Consider the following 27,332-nt stretch of genomic DNA (forward strand, 5'->3'; position numbering starts at 1 on the left):
TGCTTTTCAGTGGTAAATCTTTTACTGCTCAGACCCAGATGTAGTCGCCAAAGAGCTGGTGTCTTCAAGAACATTCAGTGGTCGAATGACTAGACGAGCAGGGCACACTAACACTTAAAAACCAGGGATTGGTCTATGATCTAGCACCATTATCTTCTCTGAAAAAGATCCCATCCAAATCATTATACAAGCCATTTATCTTTTGCTGGTTTTGATTGGGACATGCGATCCTTTCACATTGAGGTTCTCCACAGAAACTTCAGGTCTTCTGGATCCTGCAATCAGTGGTTTTGGGTGGGGTTTCTCCCTGAAACAAAACACAATCAAAACCATTGTATAATGCTTGAACAATATGATGCATTGGCCAAGTATTTTTTCCATTTACAAAATACACAGTGAATAATCCAGTTATTTTTATGCAAGCCTTTATGATATGTATTTAAGCTGTTTTACAACTTAGAAACATCCTCTGCTGGTAAAACTACTAGCATGTTTCAGTGGATGAGAAGCTTTAGCAGCCTAGGCTTTTTGTTGAGTTTATTGTGTACCTATGTATTTGATAAGAGACAGCTGCAAATTGGCATGTTGGCAGAACTCACTGAAGTGAATGGGAACTGTGCCTGATTAAAAACTGAGCAGTAATCCAGAGCTGGATTTGTCACTCAGTTTACATGAGCACAACTTGCCCATGGAATACTGCAGGAGGGGCTAATGCAGCCTCTGCAGTGTGGCAATGTTTCCCCTCTAGGACTGTGCAGAAGTGACACATGGAAAGCACTCTGCACGGTTTGGGAGAAGGTGAAACAAGGACTAGCTCTTCTTACCACAGTATTCCCTACTCACTCCAGAAATTAGTTTGAGCCAATATTAACTCTTGCTGCATATATCCTCCATGGTTGATACCAAGCAGCTGACAAGGGCAGCATACCTCCTACTGGAGTTATGCTGATAAGAAAAGACCAAAAGAGAAGCATGGAGAAAAACAAACAAACAATCTATGCTGGACAGATAACTACTGCCTTCATAGATATGGGGCATGCTCTTCCCCACAGATTCCCTGGTCTCTGGGGTTGGATGGCCTTGTCTCCTCCTGAACCTATGCATCTCACTCCAGGAGATACTGCCAGGAGAGGAATACAGCAATTTTCTGACCTTCTCCTGCTCTTTTCCTCAAGGGGATGGACCAATCCACCTCTGAGTAAAGAGTGGAGGATTCAGCCTTAACACAGTGAACCCAATTTGCATGTGATCAATTTTACCATTATTCTCTATCTTTTTATCTCAAACAAACATACTTGTCTAAAAAAAAAAAAAAAAAAAAATTGTAAAATTTACAAGTCAAATTATAACCAAATAGGATAAACGGCCAAAACTTCTGAAAGCCACACGTAGTATTTCCTCAAATTTTAGTTATATCAAAATACTACTCTGAATTACACTTCAGCTACATAATCTGTGAAGCAGAGAGTAAGTATATTATTTCTTCTCAAGGTTCCTAACAGGAAGTTCTTATTAATGAAATACAAGCATTCCTTTTTCTTAAAAGAAAATGAGTGTAAGACTATCAGCATAATTAGAGCCATTACAGAAACCGTTTCTACCTCCTTGATGCATCTTCCTTGCTTATATGATGGTTACTTCTGTGTTTTGGAGCTTCTAAATTGCATCTAGCTCCAGATGTTCTAAACTTCATAATCTCCTTCTGCCATTCCTCATCAAATATGTGGGCCTCAGCTGCAAAAAGTTAAAAACATTTTTGTTTTAAACCTGATGAAAACCTAGGAGAGAGTATTTAGCTACAATTGCTACATCACTAGTCAAAGCAATTGCATTAAAACACAAAGTTTTGTCACTGGAATTTTATATAATTTAATATATTACTGTTCATTCAAAACCATAAAACGTTACCACTCAGATTACCCTCAAGTATGACCAAAGCCCCCCCACCTCCTCCGCCACCCCCAGAATAGCATTTTCAAAAGTGACTGATAATTTGGGGTTCCTCACTTTTTAGGTGTCCAACTTGACACCTACTGAAGGGGCCAGATCAACAAGTCAGCACTTCCTAAAAAAAAAATCAGAGGTGTGTGCTGGAAGACTTACATTCATCCAAGTTGATAAATTCTTGATTCAGTTCTCGATCACCAGTTTTGTTGTTGTTTGATTTTTTAATTACATGGGCACGATCATGAATGTGATGACCAATAGCCATTTTTTCCAGCCCACTTTCAGAATCTTTAAGTGCTTTTCTAGTCTCTTTGATCTGCTCAAAGAAGGGAAATTATATTGCAATTGCTACTTCAACTGAAAAAGTGGATTATACAAATTAGTTCTCAGAGTTTTATTTTTAACTCAAAATAAATTTGTTTTAAAATGAAATTTATGAAAAAAACCAGATGCTTCCTACTGAATCTATTTTAATTCCACCGGCTGAAAGACTGATAGCTCAAACAATACTCATCCCACTGTTGGCAGACAGGAAAGATAATATTACCACCCAACAGTTTTTAAGAAGAGAATATGCATGCAGATTATTAATTGTTTCAAAATCTGTCAGAGCCCAGCCTAAATATAACCCCTGCAGAGAGCCTTAAACATTCTCCTTGACAACAGAACAGATAAGTATGTGTTGGTATTCTCTACATGAAAGGGCAACTAATTACGAGGCTGTCATGTTGACTTGTCTGAAACTCTTGGCCACCGCTTATCACTGTGTTCGTAGGTATATTATTAGAGCCTTTCTGATAACCAAGTGCTGGCTTGAGCTCTGATACGATTGGCTGTGGGATATTTTCAACAGCCTCATACTGCTTGCATATAATCTTTCATGAACCTTGCTTGAGGGTTCAAATTTAAATTTGAATTTCTTAGCAGAATTAGATGCACAACAGCTGCAACGAAGCTAATGAGAGGGCATCTTCATCTGAAGCATTATGTAAGCATTTAAAAGTCAAGTACTTAGGCTCAACAGATAATTCGAAGTAGCTATTTTGCACTATTATGGGTACATAAAGTGATTTGAGGTAAAGTCATGTATAAATGCGGAGACTTAGTATCTTATGATTGCAAATATTTAGGTGTAAATATACCCCAATAGGCAAAAGGAATATGACATTATACTCTGGTTCAAAAAGCAGCAAATGCAGAATTGGTAGCTGTATTACTGACCTATTCAGCTTTTGAGAAAATGGGTATACAAGTAGTTTTAGTAGGGGCTAGCACAGGATATAATGCCTTAAAGAGTATTTTCAAACAGTATCTACTCTAAGATATACACTCTATTACACCATTGCTATATCTTTCTAAATTATAGAAATGATTCACCCCAGTAAGCATTTTAAAGGAGACTGAACTTAAGTCTGCATTAATATACAGTCTGACAATTTAATAACACTCTTCAGCCATGTCTCAAGAATACTTACACCTCCTGGAGCTGTGCGGGTCTGAGCTGAAGCTTGAAAAACCTTTGGTGGTTCATCACCTATCTTGGAATATGTCATCACAGAAGAAGAACTGAATGAGTGTGCATCTGGATTGAGTGAGAGATGATCCTGAAATTGATACATTTCAAATTAATACAAATATTAAAGCGGGCAGATAACCTAAGAAGAAAGAACAGTATCCCACATTAGACACCTTCTCCATCTCAATATTACTTTTGAGGAATTACATCAGGAAAAAATAGAGGGGAAAAAGCCTGAGTTTGCAGTATCCTCTGCATTTGCCAGTGAATCTTGCTTTAAGCCCTGATCATGCAGTCTGTCCACACAGAGGGACCCCTCTGCCCTCATACAGCCCTATTGACTTCAATGGGATGTGCTTTTGTGGAGTTTATTGCAGGATTGGTACTTCAGAAGGGAAGGAACTGTCTTTATGTGTGTGTCATATACAGAACAAAGTACACAGTCTGCACTTAAATAATAAAATAGTCATGTAATGTATTTGAGAGGATAAGGGTATAAAAATGTTCGTGTGTTCTACTGTCTTCAGTACTGATAATAACAAAAATGTTTTACCAGAGCACCTTAATAAATTAAACACATTTGACCACATTCTATTCAAGTATATAGACATAACTGACGTACAACTGATCGTATAAAGAATTAAAATTTCAATACTTTCTGGGCAAAAAACAAAACAAAAAACATTTTCTCTCTGCACCCCATAGATATCGCAATATGGCTTTTTATAGGACTTCCTGAATAACTGTTTTAAACACTATTATTCTGGTCAATATAAATAATACTTTTAAGACTGAATTTTTGAAATGTACTTACAAAATTTCTTTGCAGTTCTAGCATACTGTTTCTCATGTTTGATATAGTTCTGTCAATTGCAAAGAAAGGATCTCTGAAATCTGAATTCTGTTGGAGGAGAGAAATTATTAGCTACAGGAAAGCACAAACAAAACAAAACAATGAAAATAAACTGTGAATTTTAAGGCTGTTCTTTGACAAGACAAGACAATCACATCACATGCATGTTTCCGAAGATGCAACCAAATAAACTTCTCACAAGCTTTGTAGAGCCTACAAGTAATTCACAAATACAAATGAGCTGAAAACAACTCCCTTTTTTAAAAATTAAAAGCCAAAAAGCACAGGTGGGAAACTTGGGATTGTGGAAGTGAAAATCATAGTTTTTTAGAAATTATTGGAATGTCAAAACAAGCACACATTTAGGATGGCATTGACAATTGTTTGGGGTCTCTGTCCCTTTAAACCTCTCTTTGGACTTACTAACCTGTCAATTCTGGTGACATCCAGAGAACCAAACAAACTAGAACTGCAATATGTCTTTCCACCCTTAGAACACCAAGGTAGGCAGAGCATCTCTAATGTGCAAATCTCACTGGTTGTGTTCATAAACATAAAGCAGTCAGCCAGAAAAGGACATGAATGAGGATCTAGGGCGGACTTCAAATGTAATCAGTGAAATTCTTCAGACATTATTAGCAATTGTTCAACAAATGTCTCATTAGGTAGTGCTATGACCTCCATAGAGCAGGGGTTGGCAAACTGCGGGCCGAATATGGCCCACGAGCTCCCACTGAGGGTCTGGGGCTTGCCTCGCTCCAGCTGCAGAGCAGGGTTGGTGGCTGCTCCACGCAGCTCCTGGAAGCTGCGGCATGGCCCCCTCCGGCTCCTACATGCTCCAATGGCCCCCTCTGGTACTGCAGGGGCAGTGTGCAGAGCAACCTGACCGCGTCTCCGCGTAGAAGGGACATACCGCTGCTTCCAGAAGCCACTTGAGGTAAGAAGGGGTCCAAGCCTGCACCCCTGAGCCTGTCCCCACACCCCAACTTGAGCCTACATGCCCCTCCTGCACCCTACCCCCTGCCCCAGCCCGGAGCACTCGCCCATCCTCTGAACACCTCGGTCCCAGCCCAAAGCACCCCAAACTCCTCATCCCCAGCCCCATCCCTGAGCCCTCACCCCTCTCCCCCGCACCCTACCCCGGAGCTCCTCCGGACTCAGTTTGTCTACATCTTTCTGAGGGTGTGGTGCCCAGAACTTCAGCTGAGGCCTCACCAGTGCTTAGCAGAGCAGGACAATTATCTCCCATGTCTTATATATATATCACTCCTGTTAGCACACCCCAGAATGATATTAGCCTTTTTCACAGCTGTGTCACATTAACTCGCATTCAATTTATGATCCACATTGATCCCTTTCAACTGCCACCTAGTCAGTTATTCCCCATTTTATAGTTGTGCATTTGATTTTTCCCTTCCTAAAGTGTAATATTTTGAACTTGTCTTTTTTGAATTTCATCGTGTTTTCAGACCAATTCTCTAATTTGTCAATGTCATTTTGAATTCTAATCCTGTCCTCCACAGTGCTTGCAATCCCTTCCAGTTTGGCATCATCTGCAAATTTTATAACCACTCTCTCCACTTCATTATCCAAGTCATTAATGAAAGTATTAACTAGTACTGGAGCAGGAAAGACCCCTACAGGGCTCCACTAGATACTTCCTCTGAGGAGGACAGCTAACCATTATAATACTTTGGATATGGTCTTTCAATCAGTTGTGCTTCCACCCTGTGGTAATTTCATCTAGACCACATTTCTTTAATGATATACAAGTATTTGTTACTCATGGCTAAACTTCATTAGGCAGAAAGAGGCGTGGAATGGTGTTCTGATCAGAAAGATAACAAACAGAAACAGACATATCAAGAAACACATTTGCTTGACAGACCTTTGAGTAGCCTCCAATTTTTATAATTCTCAGTCACAAGATCTACATTTACACGTCAAATGCATTATATCTCCTTTGGATAAAGTAGACAGCAGACCTAAGAGAAGCAGCAGGTATATGAGTGACTCCTTTCTGACTAGCATGCACCACATTGGGTTAACCTAATGAACTACTGGAGGTTTTAGTTGTTTCATAAATACTGCATAAGCAAGCCTTTCTTCACCGTTTAAAAGTTAATTGCATAATTCACAACATATTATTTCAAGAAAGCACTATGGAAAAAATGATTTTCCTGGTCATTCTGGAGTAGGGATGGGAAGGAGATCTTTGCACATCACTGACAAATGACTCAGAATTAAAATGCAAAACTATAAAGTGAGCAGCTAATTCCAGTGCGGCACAAAACTGCCTCATAAGTAAAAATGTCCATATCAAAAGGGACAGCCTGAAGGAGAAAAATGAGCGTTTGAAATGGTGTAATTATTGTCAAGGATCTGAAGAAAACCTGAACAAGCCTATGTCACTGGATTAAGTTAAGTAAAGCATCTGTGTCTGTCCAGACAGGGAAGAGATTATAGGTTGTTACTATACTGCTCCCAAAAATATACTTCAAAACACACAATTATGCTGGCTGGCTAAGTTTAATTTAAGGATGTCCATTCCCGAAGCCAATTTAAACACTTACGCCAAACACTGACGCCAAAATTCCATTTTTTAATTTGATTTGAAAATCATGACTGTTTCATTAAGAGTGCAACAGGCAGATCAGACTAGTGCACATTTTAGAGTGAGAGATAACATTTCCTTTGACAAGAGAAGTGTATCAATGTTTTTGGGTCCCCCAAATTCTCTACTCTCTTCTTCCATCCAGAAATTCTAATCATGGCCATAACTACCACCTTCACTCCCATATCACATATACAGGAGATATTATTGCTTAGAAGGTTCTTGACAGTGTTATTTTCTTTCGCCATCAATGGCGAAGCTAATGACACTACTTTGGTCTACTTTTGTTTTGGAGAACCAGTATCATTGATGATATCAGCAGAAACATGGTATTGCTATGGAAACAACATTTCCTAATTAATTATTTAATTGCAGAGCAGCAAGGAGCTTGCATATCATTTGAATGTCTTGTATCAGAATGATGGCTTCCAACCACACAAGATAGTGTGCATGTTCCTGTCAAAGCTCTCCGTATTCCCATTTTCTTCTGCATTGCACTCTTCACCCATCCTGCAATAACACTTGAGACACTGTGTCAGAGGCACTATCATTGTGGAAAACGTCTCCATTTGTTAGAGTTGTTTTATGTTGCTCCTGAGTTGGCTACAAGGGCCAAAGAATGACAGTGATACAGGGATGAGTTTTATCTGTGTAAAAAATGTAAAAGGATTTTTTCCAGCTATTCCCCGCCCCCCCAAACTATTGAGGACATTCCCCAACAAACTAAAAATGTTGGCACAATTCAAGTTCTGGTCCTAGAACTGATATTGCCCTGCTAGTAATACTAATCAAAGAAATTATCTTTTCCCCAAAAGTTTTGTAAATGAAACAAAAGTATATCAATTTTTAAAAGGACAAATCAAACTATTTAGAAAAAAAATTTTCAGCAGCAGTATCAAACTTGATATCAGTAGAATATTTACTCAACCTCAGCATTTTCACTAGATAAAAACAAACATTCCTTTGTTATATCACTCAGCATTTCTAACAAGCAACTACAGTAGTTAGAAAGCACCATGTAGCTATGAATTATTCTTGTTTTAGTTAGAAAGACAATACATACATGTTAGCAAAAGTTACAAGGGCTGTTTCTCTCAGGATACTAACCATGCTACCAAAACTGCCAAAGGGCATGAGGGAGCAGCTCTCTGCCTGGAAGAAAAGTACCAGTTCCTTTTAGTTATTGTACCCATTATGCATCATGGTTAAGGAAAATCCAGTGCACTTTCACATACAGCAACTGAAATAATATGTTTTTGGTAAAATTAAAAAAAAAAAAGTTATTTAAGGGGACCTCAGTGATTTATAATATGTTAAAACATAACATGAAAGTTTTCTGTAGACACAGGAGTACAATTATTTCAAAATAAAAGCAGATGACTGCACTCATGCTGAATAAATCACATTTATACAAATGTAATAAAAGTACTTAAATAATAAGAAATCTGTGTACCATAGCAACGTTTATACTAGAGGTAATTAAAACATAAGGTTTATTTCAAATGTCCCCTGCTTCCCCAAACACTCAATTCTGCTTATGTAGCAGAGGCAGTCACAGAGAGGATAATTAAAACCAACAAGTCTGTTTCTACTCAACAAACAAATTTACATAACTAAATTACAAAAGGCTGGCATAAATTTTAGGGCAGAAAAATTAAAGTAAGTGATACAGCTGATCTACTCATAAGCTCTCATTTTATGTAATGCAAGAGATTAATGTAGACTTAAAAATGAAATATATACATATTCTCTAAAATATTCAGATCCCTCAGGATATACCAAATCAACCCTACTATGTCAGCAGTTTCAAAGGTCATTGCAAAGAAGTTCTAAGTATATCTATCATCACATACACAACAGTCTGAAGACTAATAAATCCACAGTGCATAAATATATTCTTGTGCAGATGCATAAATAGATGCAGCTATGAACACTGTCAGATACAGTGCCTGTAAAACTGACTAGCTGGTCTTGAATATCCCTGTATGAGAGAGCAGTTGAGATGCTGGAAAACAAATTTAAATTTCCAGGAAATAAGGATGAGATGTTAAAATTTACACACACACACACACAAAAATGTGTGTGGCTCATAAGAGTATAATACTTTCTAATAATGCAAGTTCAAAATGGAATACAACATCTGGTTGCAGAATATTATATGCTGTATGGAGCCATATACATTGCAGCTAAGGCTGATGGCTAGTATTGGGAAAAAATGCACAAGTAACTGTCACGACTTCCTTTCATATCTAAACAATAATTTAGTTTTTGATCATGGTCAATTAGAAATTAAATATCCTTTATTTTACAATAAAAATGTAAAACCATTTAATATTTTCCTAATAGTTTAAATCCATAAAAAAGCTCTTATTGCACTACGACTGGACATTCATAAAGGCGGCTTCCTCAGTAGTAGAGCAGGATAAAAAATGGAAAAAGAAAATCAGCACTTTGGGGGTTTTTCTATAGCAATTTTTGAATTTTTTGAACTTTTCTCAACCAGTTCTACTTAATAGCTGTGGTAACCAAAATCCAACTGTTTATTGAAAGAAACTAAAAATTCATAAATGTGACAAGTTACAGCTCGAATCAGACACACTGAAGACAACTTAAGAAATCAGAGTATTACTGCATGTGTTAATGCATTGTATTCTTCCACTCCCCTCCCCATCCAAAAACAAAAGTTAAAACAAGCTTTGTGATCTGTTTAGAAAACAGTGTTCAAACAAACCTGGAAGAACAGTTAAAATCTTAAAACAACAAATGTGATTGCTCCCAGATTGTTGCAACATACATTTTGTTCCTTTTTAAAATGAAACTTAAGCACTGTAATTTACTTAAACACAGTAAGAATTATACTTTCATTAATGACCGGATAATTTCCCAGCATGGACTCAAACAAAAAAGTTTTAAAGCTTTTAAATAAACTAATTCTTCTCAAAGTGTATAATTTAAATCTGTAATAAAGACACTGATATGTCCCTATACAATAGCCAAGGTATAACACCAAGTCTGACTGAACATCCCTTGAGCAAAAATATCTACACCCAAAAATCCACAGTAGTTTCTAAATATTTATGCTTTGAAATGTTGAACTTTATGCTTTTGAAATGTTCCTCTATCAAATGCATTTCGATTTCATCTGAATTCTTCATTCTTGCTTCTCTAACACTTATGATTGGAGCAAACAAGCACACTGAACCAGGATCAGGTCACAGTATCCAGCTCTAAGTTTTCTGTGCAACTTGGCCACAAGTTTTAGAGCAGCCACAAAGATTTTTTTAAAAGAATATTGGGGTGACTTTAGGCACCAGGACTAGGCAGATGTATTTTTCTTGGTGCTCTTTCAAAATACTTCAGCGTCCCCAAACACTAAGCTCCTCCCAACCACAACTCATGTTCCTCTGTGCCTCACAATTGTTGAGATTAGACAGTGAGAAATCCCACTGTTTTTTTGTTGTTGTTTTTTTAAAATAAGGTCAAGCCCATATTTAAGCATCTGCTGAACTGAAGCCTGAGAGCCTACTCCTCCCATGGACTTTAATGGAAGCAGAATCAGACCCCAAGTGGGTCCAACTCTATCTATAGTTTAAACTAACTTTCAGCTTATAAGCACAGGGGAAAGAATCTGCCAGTTACTCTTGACCTGCAGGTGACAGTTTGAGTTCCAGCTATGTTTATTAAGCTCCAAATATGTAAGTTTGAATTACAGTGACTGATTTTGGCAAAGTTCCACAACCCCCTGTAGTTGTGTTATCCTTGAACTAAATGGCAGTAGTTCATATCTAATTTAAAACAAAGTCAAAATGCTTTGAACATAAAATATATTTGTCATATTATTTAAAAACATATATCCTTTCTAAACCAAGAAATCAGATTAGATTTAGCAACAGAAACATTGCCATAATTGTCACTGCACGACCAGTCAGTTGAAAGTGTACTTTATATAAGACAGACTGTTGCCAATTTTCTTCTCTTTTGCAGAGAGTCTCCAGGATTATTAGATTTCATATCATTTACTTGATCTTCCTTAATTGTTACAGCCATATAACTGGAGGCAAGACATTTAAGGATCAGGCTGAATGCAGAATATGAAGCGTCAATTCAAAGTAAAGAAATTGTATAACGTTTAACATTATTCCAACAATTTTAGATGACTAGGTTTCAAATGTGTCTTACACCCATGAAAGTGGAAATTCAAGGTTAATGACAAGCCATTACAATACTTAGGCGCAGACAAAACTGAATGAATTATGGAGAAAGCAAGACCCTTCACTATTCTAAAGCCAACATCATCTGAACACAACACGGTAAGTAAATTAAATGGAAAACCAAAAACCCAGTATTATAGGTCTTCTTCCACAGACTGAAGCCTCTCCACTTCAAAGAGCAGATGGCTTGTGGAGGCTTTGCAGGCCAGTAGCTTCAGACTGTTAAAGGAAATTGATAGTGGCTAGCTATGAATCATCCAACTTTGATGATTTAATCTGCCATACACGTTTAGGGGCAGATTTTCAACTGGAACAACCTCATGCACCTTTATGCACCTCATATTGCTTCCAGTAATTAAATGCATAAATTCTTGACAACATTTGTGTGTATAATTACGTAGGCCCAAGAGATGAGTTTGTAAATTAAAGGCATAAGTTACATACCCAGTTTTAAAAATCTTTCCTTTAACATTATTAAATAAAGGAAATTCATATATAAAAATAAAGGGAAGTTTAGGGAAAAACTCTTCCATTGGAAAATTTTATCCCCTACTATTTAAATATTAGCCATGCATAAGTGTTTTTTTCATCACCAGTTCTAACATAAAACAGCTACAAATGAGTTAAGTAAAACTCTTATATAGTGCTTTTCATTCAGAGATCACAAAGCACTTTACAACAGGTAGACAAGTACCATTATCCCCATTTTAGGGTAGGTAGAGAGATTAAGTAACTAGACCAACGTCACATAGGCCAGTCGTAAGGCCAGGAATATAACTTTGATCTCTTGTTCCCAGACCAGTGTCCCATCCATTAGACTAGGTTAGAGTCTAAAATTGAAGTGTTATGCTAGATACCTGAAACAATTAGTTACTGATAAAGGAAAAAAATCCTTCAAGATTATGAAAGGACTTACTCTCTGATTTCCTCTCAAAGCAACCTGAGAATCATGGTGTCCTCTTTGACCTCGAGCTCTTTCGCCACCCTCTGTAATACTGAGAAATGGATCTCGTCCAAAAGGATCAGAAAAACTTCTCATCATTTGACGCATGTATTGATGCTGTGCAGCAAAAGGCTCCCTAGGGAGTGGGAGGAAGAAACAAAGAAAACGCATGAATATTCTTTTAGAAAGTTAACGTGACCAATTCCAAACTATGTAAAATGATTAGGAAATAGGCCAGGCCTGCTGAGCAATAACCAGAACTCCACTTAAAGCCATTAGACACATGGATCTCCAGACACTTCATCACCTTGATAGCAAAAACTGTTTTCAATGGACAGCTCCATTGTAATAAACCCTAGGGAGGCAGAGATTTCCACTTATTCCCTCCATCCTGCTGTTCATCTCCCCATGTATTTCTCTCTTCTATTCCCCATAACTCTTTTGCCTCATCCTCCCATCATCAACCCCTCTGGCTCTCAACTCTCCATATTTCATTCTCTTCTTCATCACCTTTAGTGAGATCTCACATGCTTCAAATCCATCTTCTTTTCAACCCAATCTCATACCTTTCCTGCCTGCCAGGCTTTAATACCATCAACTTTATATTTGTTGGCCACACTTCCCATTCCTTTCACCTGCTACATCTGGAATTCCCTCTCAGTTTTAAGAGCATCACCCTGCTCCACTTTTGTCTCCCAGTTGGTCCATACACTAACTAAAAGCCAGATCTCTAAAACTTGAATACGCCTATCTTCGTATTAGGCTTGGTTCTTCGTCTCTCCATGTGGTTGTTTCCATCCCTCCTATGTTTGTTTTTTTCCCCACCTTCGAGGCCCATACCATTCACTAAATCCATTCCTGGCTCATTCTCCCTTATTTTAAGCTCTCTGCCCACCTCTACTCGTCTCTCTTTCCCTCCAAATATGCCCTTTTATCCCCTTCTCCATCTTGGAAAGCATTTTCTCTCTTCTCCTACCCCCACTTACTCTTCTAAATCTGATCTTGTTTTTTCCCCATAAACTCCCAATCTGTGTCTCCACATTCCTGAAGAACAGTGAACTTTCTTTTAACCTCCTCCAGATCCCATCCACCCCATTTACTACCTTCTCTACTACACTGAAGCCAACCTGAACAAGGTAGCTGCATCTCTCCTTTTAGTGTAATTCAAGTGATAATTCTTAATCCTTCCTCTCTTCAATAGCTTCTTGTCCTCCTTCCCCTCATCCTTTTCATGTGTGTCCATCAGGCTTCTGTCCACAGTCCCTCTTCTTGGCTCTAAGAAATCTTAACTCCTCCCATGGTGCCAACTGCCTCTATGTGAATGAGACCCAAATCACCCTCCTAGCCTCACAGGCATGTCGTCTCCAACATCCAATCATCTCCTTATACTCACTAAAGATTAATTTCTTTCCTTACCACTCTCCATTAAATACTACATCCCAGGCTTATAGCTATGTTGCCACCCTTGACTTTTCTCCTTCCTCCATACCCCTCTCTCTCTCACTAGGCCCCATGGTGTACGGAAGTTTGTTTTTAAAACTGGCTACGTAAGACTTGTCTTAAAAAATCTAGAGTTATATTTGTAATATTGGGTGAAGACGTTTATTAAAAATCATGATTTTTAACCAGTGTCTCTTTAACCTATGCATGTACTTTACATCCATGTCAGTGCAGACAAACAATTCCACGTCTAGAAGTAGTTTTTTTTTTATTGTTAAGAGCAGTCTCTAACCCACCCTACATACATGATTCCTAGTTCTAGCTTCAGTCCAAACATGATAAGCAACTATAAGGCATCAAAGTGTCTTGGCAGTTATTCACAGGATAAATGCCTTACTCACAGTGTGAGAAATACAAGCACAAGCAAGTTTTCACCTGTACAACCACTGTTCTCAAAACCATAAAGCATAGGAGTGCCACCACAATTTATAATTGCATACATACACTTCCATAAAGCCTCTTCCTACTCCACAGACTTTAAATATGTTTAGATACCAAAATACAAAATGCCTATACCATTTCTTAAATAATTTAACACATAGAAAAACTATCTGAAGGCTTTATCCATCTTCTCTTTCCCACACAAAGGACTGGTCTCACTCCCTATTAGGCACCAAATGAAATATGCTCAGTGTGCCATGCCCAAGAACATACAGGACTTGTAGCAGTTTTCCAAGTACAGTTTGTCTAGCAAGTTGCATTACATTTCATCCCGTGGGGATATAACTTTCAGGAGAAAACATGTCATGAAAAATGCAGTAATTAAACATGGTACAACAAAAGGCTTGTTTTTAAAAAACAAAACTACTGATATTTGGCAATTGGTAAAGGTATTAACTCTATACTTATAAATGAAGCAAGTCAAAGAAACATGAAAAAAATTGAGGTCTTACTTTTTGGCCATCTTGCAGGAAATGTTGAATGATTTTTTATTCTTAACATTCCTCCAATATTTCTGCAAGAGCATGTGCATATAACCGTAATGCATTCTAAGAATCTGAAATATTTCATACATAATATTTAAAGCACTTTTCATCTAAGGATCTCAAAATGCTTTACAAAAGTGAGATTGTAAAGTGTGAGCATAGGTATTGTCTAGGAAGCAGACACAAAGAGATTAAGTGTTTTGTCAAAGGCTACACAATGAGTCAGTGGCAGACCCACAAATAAAACAGATCTCCCAACTCTCAGTCCAGTAACTTATGCACAGGATCTTGTTTTGTGATGTGGCTAAAGGGGAGCTGCTGGTGCAATCCTATGTATAGAGTATACAAAAATTTCAGGTTTGATAATAACCAAACAAGACAAGTTTCAGAGTGGCAGCCATATTAGTCTGTATCCGCAAAAAGAACAGGAGTACTTGTGGCACCTTAGAGACTAACACATTTATTTGAGCATAAGCTTTCGTGGGCTACATCCCATTTCATCAGATGCATAGAATGGAACATATAGTAAGAAGGTATATATACATACAGAGAACATGAAAAGATGGAAGTTGCCATACCAACTCTAGAGGCTAATTAATTAAGATGAGCTATTATCAGCAGGAGAAAAAAAAAACTTTTGCAGTGATAATCAAGATGGCCCATTCCAGAGAGTTGACAAGGTGTGAGGATACTTAACATGGGGAAATAGATTCAATTTATGTAATGGACCCATCCACTCCCAGTTTCTATTCAAGCCCAGGTTAATGGTATCTAGTTTGCAAATTAATTCTAGTTCAGCAGTTTCTCATTGGAGTCTCTTTTTGAAGCTTTTCTGTTGCAAAATTGCCGCCTTTAAGTCCATTACTGAGTGACCAGAGAGGTTGAAGTGTTCTCTTACTAGTTTTTGAATGTTATGGGTCCTGATGTCAGATTTGTGTCCATTTATTCTTTTGCGTAGAGACTCTCTGGTTTCGCCAATGTACATGGCAGAGAGGCATTGCTGGCACGATGGCATATATCACGTTGGTAGATGTGCAGGTGAACGAGCCCCTGATGGTGTGGATGATGTGATTAGGTCCTATGATGGTATCACTTGAATAGATACGTGGACAGAGTTGGCAACATGCTTTGTTGCAAGGATAGGTTCCTGGGTTAGTGTTTTTGTTGTGTGGTTGCTTGTATTTGCTTCAGGTTGGGGGGGCTGTCTGTAAGCAAGGACTGATCTTTCTCCCAAGATCTGTGAGAGTGAGGGATCATCTTTCAGGATAGGTTGTAGATCTTTGATGATGTGCTGGAGAGGTTTTAGTTGGAGGCTGAAGGTGACGGCTAGTGGAGTTCTGTTACTTTCTTTGTTGGGCCTGTCACCTAGGTGACTTCTAGGTATTCTTCTGGCTCTGTCAATCTGTTATTTTACTTCAACAGGTGGGTATTTTAGTTTTAAGAATGGAAAGCTAACAACTCTGTGTTTTGGGGGACACAACATGTTCAGTTGAGCACTGTTACATCTCTGAAGACCACAACTCAAATCATAATTACAGGGATAAGGAGTTAGCCAATCTCATTCATACTACACCTCCACCCTGATATAACGCTGTCCTTGGGAGCCAAAAAATCTTACTGCGTTTTAGGTGAAACCACATTATATTGAACTTGCTTAGATCTGCTGAAGCACGCAGCCCCCCCCACCCCACCCCCAGAGCGCTGCTTTACTACGTTATATCCAAATTTGTGTTGTATCGGGTCGTGTTATATTGGGGTAGAGGTGTAGCTTTGGGTTTTGTTTTGTTTTTTAAATTTGACTCCAGCCCATTGTTGGTCCTAGCAGGACATACAATATTTGCAGTGGTACAGTCTGGTCAGGCATTATCAGACAGTAAGAGATGGAGAAACCCATTTAAGTTTAACAACCCATCATGGAGAGAGAAGATGCCAATTCTTTTTTAAATATTTATAACTCATCTGTTGCTCAAGTTTGAGTTTGCGGGTTTCGGGGGGAGAAAGAGGAAGATATAATGGTGAGGAAAGTTGACGTACGAGTTCCTGCATGTTTTGTACCCCTATGCTACAAAACTGACTGACTTTCTCAAGAATTGTTTTTTCTTTTTAAAGCTTCACTACTAGATAAGGATCTTGCACACCAAGCTTCTGTTCTTCACATGTTAAAAAAAAATGTTATAAGCCACTATAAGTAAATTTATAATGGAAGCAATGGCAACTCTGATAGCAAAGCAAATCTGTTGTTCCACTATTATGCAGTAATTACATTTGCATTATGATCTAATTGGTAGATAAATTTCCAGTAAAGGTCAAATTAAGAATTTGAGAGGATTAGGAATCGGATATAGAACCTCTCTCATCTGAGGCACAGTTCATACTCCATCCAGGTCAATAGTAACCAAAAGTTTCTTCAATCTGATGGTGAAGGGGTTTACGTGAAGTGATTTTGTACGGGTCTCAGTTCACCTCAAACAAATGTTCATATCACAAAACTGTTGTGACAGTTGCAGTAGAGAAGCTAAGGATTCGGTGGCTCTGAGGATTGAACTATTGTCTCACTTCTACAGGCAGGTCCTCCAACTCAGGAGCTACTGTAGTTGGTAGGAAAGATAGCCTTTGTTACCACCTGAATTGTGTATGCTCTGTGGACAGAGGAGGATCCAGTCTTTTAAACTATCAATCAGGCATAATTCATAATCACTACAGCAAGACAAAATATAAATCACTTTAAAAATGAAAATCCAGATACTGCAAACACTTATGCAAGCAAGTAACTTTACTCTTGTGAGTAACTCCATTGAGATACGTTACCTGCAAGTGTAAGCATTTGCAGGACAAAGTCTGAAGTTCCTAAATTCAAGTGCTCTTCGTTCCCAGTTGAAAATAATGTTCTCAGAAAATGGTAACAAAAATATTATTGCTACTCTTTATTTTAATCATATATTTTATTCTAAGATGTGTGTTCAACTGAATAACCGTATTTTTATTACTTTAGAAGATCACAGGGTGGATAAAAATAAATATTTTTTTTAAATAAAAAAATCGGATTTATTTGATAAAATGCTTTTTCAAGAAAAAAACCTATGTAAAGATAGTTTTAATTATGATACATTATAGCTCAAAGAGATCTCATTATGGAACAGGGATTATAAATTCTAATTCTATAGTATGAGAAACATTACATGAATATGTTATAAGAACAGTTTTGTAAATGTGTTCCAATAGTTTATGGATTAGGGAACCAATTTTATGGGGTTCCAGGGGCTTCTGTATAGATTATTTAGGTTAATCTTTCTATCTACCCAATGGGACTCAGTGCTCAGTCTAGAAGATACCATCAGAGATGCTTAGTTTTGCAGTTATGAAACTGTGGATTTGTGTCTCCAGAGATAACAAGCTTGTTAACAGCAAAAATGTTTTAAAATAAATAATATATAGTGGTGAGAAATAACAGACCTCAACCCTATTGTCCCAGTGCAAATTTATGTACACAGAGTCAATCGATCCCTTACCTCTCTCTAAAAGTGCAAAATTTCAAAAAGTTCAGTGAATAGAAGATTGTTGGGGGCAGAATAGATCTGGACAAGGAGAAGAAGTCTGGAGATAAATGTGAGAAGGGAGGGACAGGCAGTAGAAACAAAAGTGAAACTGTTTGAGCAGCATATTCCAGAAGTCTTGAGGTCTTTCCGAGTGTAGACTTCACTGATTTGAGATCTACCATACCATTCTCTCACTAGAAGGGAAAACCTATAATGGCAGCAGGCTGTAAAAGAGACCCAGTTTGGGAATATCGTAATGAAGTTCCTCTACTTGTGGGTAAGACAGGCATGCGTGCAAAATGCAAACAGTACAACAAAGAAATGCAAGGCCTGGTTGTCTGAATGAAACATCATCATGAGAAGTGTTCCTTCTCAGGAGAAAGCTGCGTTGAAGAATATAAAAAGGAACATGTCTGAACATGCAGGATCTTCAGGTTGGTAAACTTTTTTCTTACATACTTCTTTCTTAAGGACTGCCTGTCTTCCTTCTGGAATATTCTTGAATTCTCATGTTTGAGCAAAAAAATATAGTTGTTACTCTATGGTACTATCATTTTAGATGCAATTGTGATAAAAAATAAATAGCTGAAATAGGCAGATCGTCCTTTTACAATTTCACGTTTAAAGTAGTACTGAGTGTTAGTGAATGCAATGAGTAATATTAAATTAGCAGTATGGTAATTAAATAACTGCACTGACTTATTTTGTTTAGGAGAATCCATCCTCAACATACAGGATTCTGAAGACTATCCACCTTCAAGATCACCATTATTTTCTACAGTTTTAGAGATATCTGCCATAGTGTTTCAGTCACATCATGTATGTCACACATAGCCACAGTATATCATCTGTAGCAAAAAGGAAAAAAAAATGTCCATCATCCAGAAACAACCACAGATAAGTTTGTGATAAGAATCAGCAGATTACAAAAAGAGGTAATTGATGAAAAAATTGCCTGGTTTGTTTATGCAACAAACTCTCCTTTCTGTATGATTGAGAACCCACACTTCATTAACATGGTTCAGTCATTAAGAGCAGGACACAGTCCACACAACAGAGCAGATGTCACAGGCAAATTGCTTCTAAAAATGAAACCTACATCTATCTGAGTTGTGAAGAATGCACTTTTATGTAGAAATCCATGATTAAATCAAGTCTTCCTGACTTAAATAAAATCCACCCTGGAAGATCACATTTGGAATTAAGTTTCAGAGTGGTAGCCATGTTCAGAGCCGGCTTTATGAACTGCAGGGACAAATTCAAATACCCAGCAGCGGTTGGGAATTCGGTGGCAATTCGGCAGCAGGGAGTCCGCTCCAGGTCTTCCGTGGCACCGAAGGACCCCCCGCCGCCGAAATGCCGCCCAAGACCCAGAGCGGACACTCCCCCACCCCCAAAATGCCGAAGACCCAGAGTAGACCTGGTGAGTAAAAAAAATTAAAAAGGCACCTAAGGTGCGGGGCCTCTTAGGTGCAGGGCCCGATTCCGGGGAATTGATCTAAAGCTGGCCATGGCCGTGTTAGTCTGTATCAGCAAAAACAACAAGGAGTCCTTGTGGCACCTTAGAGACTAACAAATTTATTTGGGCATAAGCTTTCGTGGGTTCTAGCCCACGAAAGCTTATGCCCAAATAAATTTGTTAGTCTCTAAGGTGCCACAAGGACTCCTTGTTGTTTGGAATTAAATAATTTAATTAATTCACTATTTTAAAATAAAATTCTGTTAGTTCTGATTTGGAATGAAGTCAGAAGCAGCAGAAAGTCACACTGAAGATAACATCTGGAGTGATAAAACACATTGGCAAGTTAAAAACAACAGAAGAGATCTAGCTTCTGCACTTGCCTGAGCTATTCAGAAGGAAAGTCATCTAGGTCCTGGAAGCATTTTGGCCAAGATCAACTAGTGCTTCCCAGGGACAGCTGTCTAGAGACGGAGACATTTATAATATTACTCTTAACCCAGACACTATTTCCAGTTCATCAGTCAAAAATCTCTCCTTGTGAGGTAGTGGAAGCCTTTATTATACTAATTTGGCAGTTAATCTAGTCATTGGCTGAAGAAGTAAGCTGATCCCCGTAGCTGTATGTAAAGCAGCTCTGCAAGAACTGTTCCAGCAGTCAATCTCTCACTCTCACATGCTCTCTTATACACACACACACACACACACGTACGTTTTTTTTCCCTTGCAAACAATCCCCCATCTGCTAGTGCAGCAGTGGAGCCAGAAAAAAGGAGGAATTATGACAGTTGAAAGTATGATGGTGTTTCCACTATCCTTTAAACATGTGACCTACAATAAACTAGACTTTACATTTTTCATCTTTCCTTTCATATATAAATGAAAACAGTTTCTAAATGGGACAATTACTAACAATTGTGGCTTTCATGTGGGAATCCTTGTTAAGGGAAATTTTGCAGTTCCTGTAAAATCTTGCACATCTAGTTGCCACAATATTGTATGAGTTTCTAGAGGTCAATGGTACCAATCAAGATAAGAATGGCCATAGTGGGCTAGATCAATGGTTCATCTAGCCCAGTATCCTGTCAGTGGACAATGACAAATACTTCAGAGAGAGTGAACAGAACAGGACAATTTATCAAGTGATCCATCTTCTGTCATCCAGTCCCAGATTCTAGCAGACAGAGTTTATGACACCCAGAGCACTGGGTTGCATCCTTGACCATCTTGGGTAAAAGTTCATGGCGGACAGGTCCATCAATGGCTCATCTAATTCTTTTTTGAAACCAGCTATTCTTTTGGCCTTCACAATATCCCCTAGCATTGAGTTTCAAAGGCTGACTGTGCATTGTGTGAACAACTTCCTTATGTTTGTTTTAAGCCTGCTGCCTATTAATTTCATTGTGTGACCCCTATTTCATGTGTTATGTGAAAGGGTAAATAACATTTTTATTCACTTTCTCCACACCACTTATGATTTTACAGTAGCGTATTCTATGCTAGCATACTCCACTTATTCATCTCTTTTTTAAGATGAACAGACCCAGTCTTTTTAATCTCTCTTCATACGGAAGCTGTTCCATACCCCTAATCATTTTTGTTGCCCTTCTCTGTACTTTTCCCAATTCTATGTTTATTTTTTTCAGATGGAGTGACCAAAACTGCACATAGTATTCAAGGCGTGGCAAACCATGGATTTATATAGTGGCATTATGATATTTTCTGTCTTATTATCTAGCCTTTTCCTAATGGTTGCTAACTTTGTTAGCTTTTTTTTTTTAAAAAAAAACACTGCTGCTGCACTGTGAGCAGATGTTCTCAGAGAACTATTCAAAATGACTCCAAGATCCATCTTGTGTGGTAATAGCTAATTTAAATCCCATTATTTTGTCTGTATTGTTGGGATTATATTTTCCACCGTGCATTACTTTGCATTTATTAAGATTGAATTTCATCTGCCATTTTTTTGCCCAGTCACCTAATTTTGTGAGATCCCTATATAATTCTTCCTGGTCTACTTCAGAATTAACTAACATGAGTAATTTAGTATGGCTTGTAACTTTTCCATCTCACTGTTCATCCCTTTTTCCAGATCATTTATTAATATGTTGAACAGCATTTATTAGTGCAGTACAGAGTTTAATGTTTGTTGTGTTTTACCCACAGCCAGTTTTGTCTAATGAACTCTGTACTCAGTCAAAATTGTTGTAAACCATGTTAATCCTTGAACAGTCCTTCCCCTAACAACTTCTTCTGTGCAATAAACACTTCCCTCAAGGTACTGTTAGCACTGTTATGTCAACTCATCTTGCACAGATCACCCGTGAGGTAATTTCACAGTGATACGTACGGAAGAGAAATAGCTCCACTGGTTATAGCTTCTTGTCTGTTTTGGAAGAATGGATGGTGGTTGCTATACTGACTGGCACTAGAAAAGGTTCAGAAAAGGGCAACTAAAATGATTTGGGGTAACTAAACTAAGGGCAACTAAAATGATTAGGGGTTTGGAGAGGGTCCCATATGAGGAAAGATTAAAGAGGCTGGGACTCTTCAGCTTGGAAAAGAGGAGACTAAGGGGGGATATGACAGAGGTCTATAAAATCATGAGTGATGTGGAGAAAGTGGATAAGGAAAAGTTATTTACTTATTCCCATAATACAAGAACTAGGGGTCACCAAATGAAATTAATAGGCAGCAGGTTTAAAACAAATAAAAGGAAGTTCTTCACGCAGCGCACAGTCAACTTGTGGAACTCCTTACCTGAGGAGATTGTGAAGGCTAGGACTATAACAGCGTTTAAAAAAGAACTGGATAAGTTCATGGTGGTTAAGTCCATAAATGGCTATTAGCCAGGATGGGTAAGGAATGGTGTCCCTAGCCTCTGTTTGTCAGAGGATGGAGATGGATGGCAGGAGAGAGATCACTTGATCATTGCCTGTTAGGTTCACTCCCCCTGGGGCACCTGGCATTGGCCACTGTCGGTAGACAGATACAGGGCTAGATGGACCTTTGGTCTGACCCAGTATGGCCGTTCTTATGTTGCTCAGTTTCTTCTTTGCTCTAATCCACTGTAGTTTCTCTGAACTCCTGCTGCAGATACATTTGCCAAAGGTAACACTGGCTATCTCCTCATGTGCAACCCTGTCTCGCAGCTCAGGAGAAACAAATAGAATGCTAACCTGTGTTGTCCGAGGTTAGAGATTACTTCTTATAAATAATGCTTGTTTTGACTAGTTTCCACCTTGTATGTCAGCCCTTCAGCCAACCAACTCCTGTTTTATATAGGAGATATGTGAGCAGGAGTGGCTTTTCAGTTATAGTATACTTACATATTCAAACTGTAGTATAACTTCCAATTCGCACAGGCATCTTCATTTTTTAGCAGGAGCATGGCTTGCCAAATGTCTAAAATAAACTCCCTTTCTAGCATAATGGGTAAGACCCTACCAAATTCACGGCCATAAAAAACATGTCATAGACCATGAAAGCTGATCTCCCCTGTGAAATCTGGCTGTTGTATTATATGCTACTCATATTTGTGTACTGCTGCTGGTGGTGGCGCTGCCTTCAGAGCTGGGTGGCCGAGAGCAGCTACTAGCTGGGAGCCCAGCTCTGAAGCCAGAGCCACCAACAGCAGCAGCACAGAAGTGACGGTGGCACGGTATAGTATTATAAGCCTTACTTCTGCACCGCTGCCAGCAGCAACGCATAAGGGTGACAATACCATACCATGTCACCCTTAACTCTGCGCTGCTGCCTTCAGAGCTAGGTGGCCAGACAGTGAAGGCAGTTCCGCAGCCAGCAGCAGTGCATAAGTAAGGATGACAATATCATGACATCCCCCCCCCCCCCCCCCAAAATAGCCTTGCGACCCCACCATGCATGACTTTTGGGTTGGGACCCCCACGATTACAACACAGTGAAAGTTCAGATTTAAATATCGGAAACTATGACATTTAGGATTTAAAAAATCCTATGACCGTGAAATTGACCAAAATGGACCATGATGGGGAAATCCAGAGATGTTAAAGGTTCCTGCCTTGGCTGCTTACTTTTGAAGTAAAGGTACTTCCATGTAGTAGGCAAGTATTGAAGCAGAGAACTGAGACAGCTGATATGATTGACCTTCAAAATATAGCCTGTAGTGTCATGTGTAACTAGAACAAAAAAATATTTCAGAAAAAAAAATTTATTATATATATATATATATATATATATATATACACACACACACACACACACACACTAGGGCAAGGAGTAACCTTGACAAGTACTGGGGCAGCATGAACTTGCGACTGGAAGCTTCAAAGGTAGCAGCAATGTTTGGATTTTTCTGTATGGGAGGACTTTTTAAGGGGGAGCTGCTGGGCCGTATATAGAGGCTAGTGGTTGTTCTGATTCATAAAGTTCATGTATTTTCTTTTCTCCCACTCAGCAACCCCCAGTATGGAATCATGTTATAAAAACATTATTACAGCTGGGTGGAAAATGGTAGTCCCATCCTGGGACATTTTTAGAGATTTTGAAAAAATTTCCTGCCCTCAACCCAGATAAAAAGGTCAATCTCCAAAATATTTGTGAACTGACAATCTGGGGGGGGAATTTAAATAAATAATTTAGTCAGGACAATTGAAATGTTTTAACATTTTCAAAATGTTTTGATTTTTGATCCTTTTTATTTTACTATAATTAGTTTAAATTTTAAAATAAAAGTTTGTTTGGAACAAAAAACCCAGAAATTTTTATCTCAGAAATATCAAATGGAACATGGACATTGAAGAATTCTTGAAAAATAAATTCCCAACAAATTGAGAAATAGGTCAAGATCAACCTTTACTCAATAACAGTCAGTTTCAGACAAAAATAATAATAAAAAATCACCCTGACCAGCTTTACTAAAGATTTTTATTGATAATTTAATCCTTACAAGTGTCAATAAATGCAATAATGAATAATCTGTTCCTAATTAGTGATGATGTAGGGCCAAATTCTTCTTTCAGATATTATTCTACAGCACCACTGATGGGTGTGTGCTTTAGATTTGTAAGAAGACATTAAGTATCAGAGGGGTAGCCATGTTAGTCTGGATCTGCAAAAGTAGCAAAGAGTCCTGTGGCACTTTATAGACTAACAGACGTATTGGAGCATGAGCTTTCGTGGGTGAATACCGACGGGTATTCACCCACGAAAGCTCATGCTCCAATACGTCTGTTAGTCTATAAGGTGCCACAGGACTCTTCGCTACTTTTAAGAAGACATTGTAACTATTCTATAGAGGTTAGAGTTTATAATCTAGATTAGAGACATAAAAGGAGTGGGAGAAGAAGGGAATGAAAGAAATTACATAGAGTGATGTGATTTGGATTGTTTTGGCATATCTCATACTTCAAAAGTTTTTTTTTTTTTTGCTTTAGTTGAGTCCACAGCAGACTGCGAAGAGTTACAAAGGGATCTCACAAAACTTGCTGACTGGGCAAGAAAAAGGCAGGTGAAATTCAGTCTTGATAAATGCAAAGTAATGCACCTTGGAAGACATACTCCCAACTACACAGACAAAACTTAAGAGTCATTGTGGATAGCTCTCTGAAAACCTCTGCTCAATGTGCAGAAGCATCCAAAATTCATTAGGAAAGGGAGTAAGACAGAAAATATCATAATGCCACTATATAAAATGCATGATATGCCCACACCTCAAATACTGTGTGCAGTTCTGGGTCACCCCATTTCAAAAAAGATATATTACAACTGGAAAAAATACAGACAAGGGCAACAAAAATGATTGGAGGTATGAAACAGTTCCCCTTTGGAAGAAACTAAAAAGACTGGGACTATTCAGCTTGGAAAAGAGAGAACTAAAGGCAGCTATGATAGAGGTCTATAAAATCATGAACTATGGGGAGAAAGTGAATAAGGAAGTGTTATTTATCCCTCCACATAATACACAAACCAAGGGTCACCCAATGAAATTAATAGGGAGCAGGTTTAAAACAAACAAAAGGAAGAACTTCTATACACAGTCAACTTGTGGAACTCGTTACCAGAGGATGCTGTGGAGGCTAAAAGTACAAATGGGTTCAAAAAAGAATCAGATAAGTTCATGGAGGATACACCCATCAATAGGTATTAGCCAAGATGATCAGGGATGGAACCCAATGCTTTGAGTGTCCCTAACCTCTGACTGCTAGAACCGGGGAGGGCTCACCTGATAAAACTGCCCAGTTCTGTTCACTCCCTCTGAAGCATCTGGCATCAGCACCCACTGTCAGAAGACAGGATACTAGGCTAGATGGATCACTGGTCTGACCCAGTATGCCCATTCTTATGTTCTTATTGATGCACAATCTTCTCAGACTGTGATCCTTAATTTAAAAGTTTCTTTAGGTAGAGTACGTAAGAAAAAAACCTAGTAGAGTTTTCATAATACCTGTGCTCCGCATAGTCTATTAGGGCTCTGCATAATATTGACGTTGCATAATCATAAATCACTTTTTGTAGTCTGTTATCTTTACAGTCCCACTGGATCAACTGAAGCATCAGGCAACCCACATTTTCTGCAGTTAAGAAATCATAAAAATATGGATTAAATCTTTTTTTTTTAAATATAAGATATGGGCATTTTAGCCAATAGGACTGCAATATACAAACGATTTGTGCAATAGCGTGAGAGTATGATGACTGGCATTTACCTCTGATATGACATTTCACCAACTAGGATGTGATAATACCCATCACACAACACTGACTTCTTCGTAGGGTAGTCTTGAGTGGGGAAAGTGGGAGAAGAAGGGAGATGAGAAGAAGAGCACCAGTATGATGGTTCTGGAAATCAATTCATGTTTTCCTTACCTGTCATTTCCTTGAGATTAAAATAAGAGATGTATTAACCCAGTGTTTGCTGGAACATATTGTAAACCAAGAAAATCTATCTATATCTAACACACACGTAAAGGCATTAAACACAGACACAAAGATGCCACACTTTGCTATCTGGAGGACAGTTATGCAACTATGAACTCCAGTGCTTCATATGCTTTGCATGTACTGGCCTGACCATCCGCCACCGGCAGATCTCAAGAACACAACGATAAAAATGCCAGCCCACTCCCCCCATTGCAATGGAGGCGCTGTGGACAGAGCTGCAGCCTAAGTCCCTGACCCAAAGTCTTCCCTAAGTGGCTCGGTCAGGTTTCCTCCCCAGCTGAAAGGCGCAGAGCAGGACGCTCACAACCATGCGCCTTCACCATCTTCTGCTTTCAACTGTTTCTCTGGTTAGTACTTCAGGGGGGGTCGAAGATCCCGGTTCTAATTCGGACCCCTCCCCTTCACGTCTCCTCAGCGCGCATCACACTCAGCCACCCTGCCCACCTGCCCGGGAAGGGCTGAAGCGCAAACACGGCTGGGCCGCCGCCAGCGCTTGGCTCCCACACACACCCCGGGGAAGGAGACCGAGGGGACGGACCGGAGGAGCCGGCTCCAAGCCGCTCCGGGTGCGAGGATGAGCCGGGCGAGGCAGACAGCCGCACGCATCAGGCCGGCCGGTGCAGCCTCGGGCGGGTAGGAGCAGCCAGTCCCTTCCCGCCGGACAGTCCAGCTCTCCGAGCGCCCCGCAGGCTGGGAGCTGCCCCCGCCAGGTGCCTCGCCCCGCCGACCACTCACCGGAAAAAGGGGTCTTCTTCGAAGAGCTCCCTCAGCCCCCCAGCCCCGAACATGGCTGCGACTCCGCTCCTCGGCCGGCCTCCCTCCCGACGGGCTGTGGCACTGCAGCTACGGCCCCAGCGCGGGAGCGGAGCCCGCCGGCTCCCCGCGGCTCGCCTCTCCCTCCGCCCA

General features: G+C 39.2%; 1 protein-coding gene across 6 annotated transcripts; it reads right to left on the reverse strand.

The window, feature by feature from the left end:
* On the reverse strand, positions 1–27,332 carry MLF1 (myeloid leukemia factor 1). Of its 6 annotated transcripts, XM_039489992.1 has the most exons (11): positions 27,162–27,262; positions 26,352–26,361; positions 26,192–26,264; positions 25,930–26,056; positions 12,058–12,220; positions 8,038–8,082; positions 4,278–4,364; positions 3,423–3,551; positions 2,104–2,263; positions 1,602–1,734; positions 1–307 (listed from the first exon to the last, which is right to left on the reverse strand). In XM_039489992.1, exons 4-11 carry the CDS (start codon positions 26,037–26,039, stop codon positions 196–198), a joined length of 939 nt encoding a protein of 312 aa, XP_039345926.1. In that variant the 5' UTR covers positions 26,040–26,056; positions 26,192–26,264; positions 26,352–26,361; positions 27,162–27,262; the 3' UTR covers positions 1–195. The 6 variants fall into 6 exon arrangements, with proteins under 6 accessions (XP_039345926.1, XP_039345925.1, XP_039345924.1 ...); XM_039489991.1 differs by lacking the exon at positions 26,352–26,361 and having other exon boundaries at positions 27,162–27,275; XM_039489990.1 differs by lacking the exons at positions 26,192–26,264; positions 26,352–26,361 and having other exon boundaries at positions 27,162–27,305.

This window comes from Mauremys reevesii, linkage group 9 (genome assembly GCF_016161935.1).
Source record: "Mauremys reevesii isolate NIE-2019 linkage group 9, ASM1616193v1, whole genome shotgun sequence".
NCBI classification, from domain to species: Eukaryota; Metazoa; Chordata; order Testudines; family Geoemydidae; genus Mauremys; species Mauremys reevesii.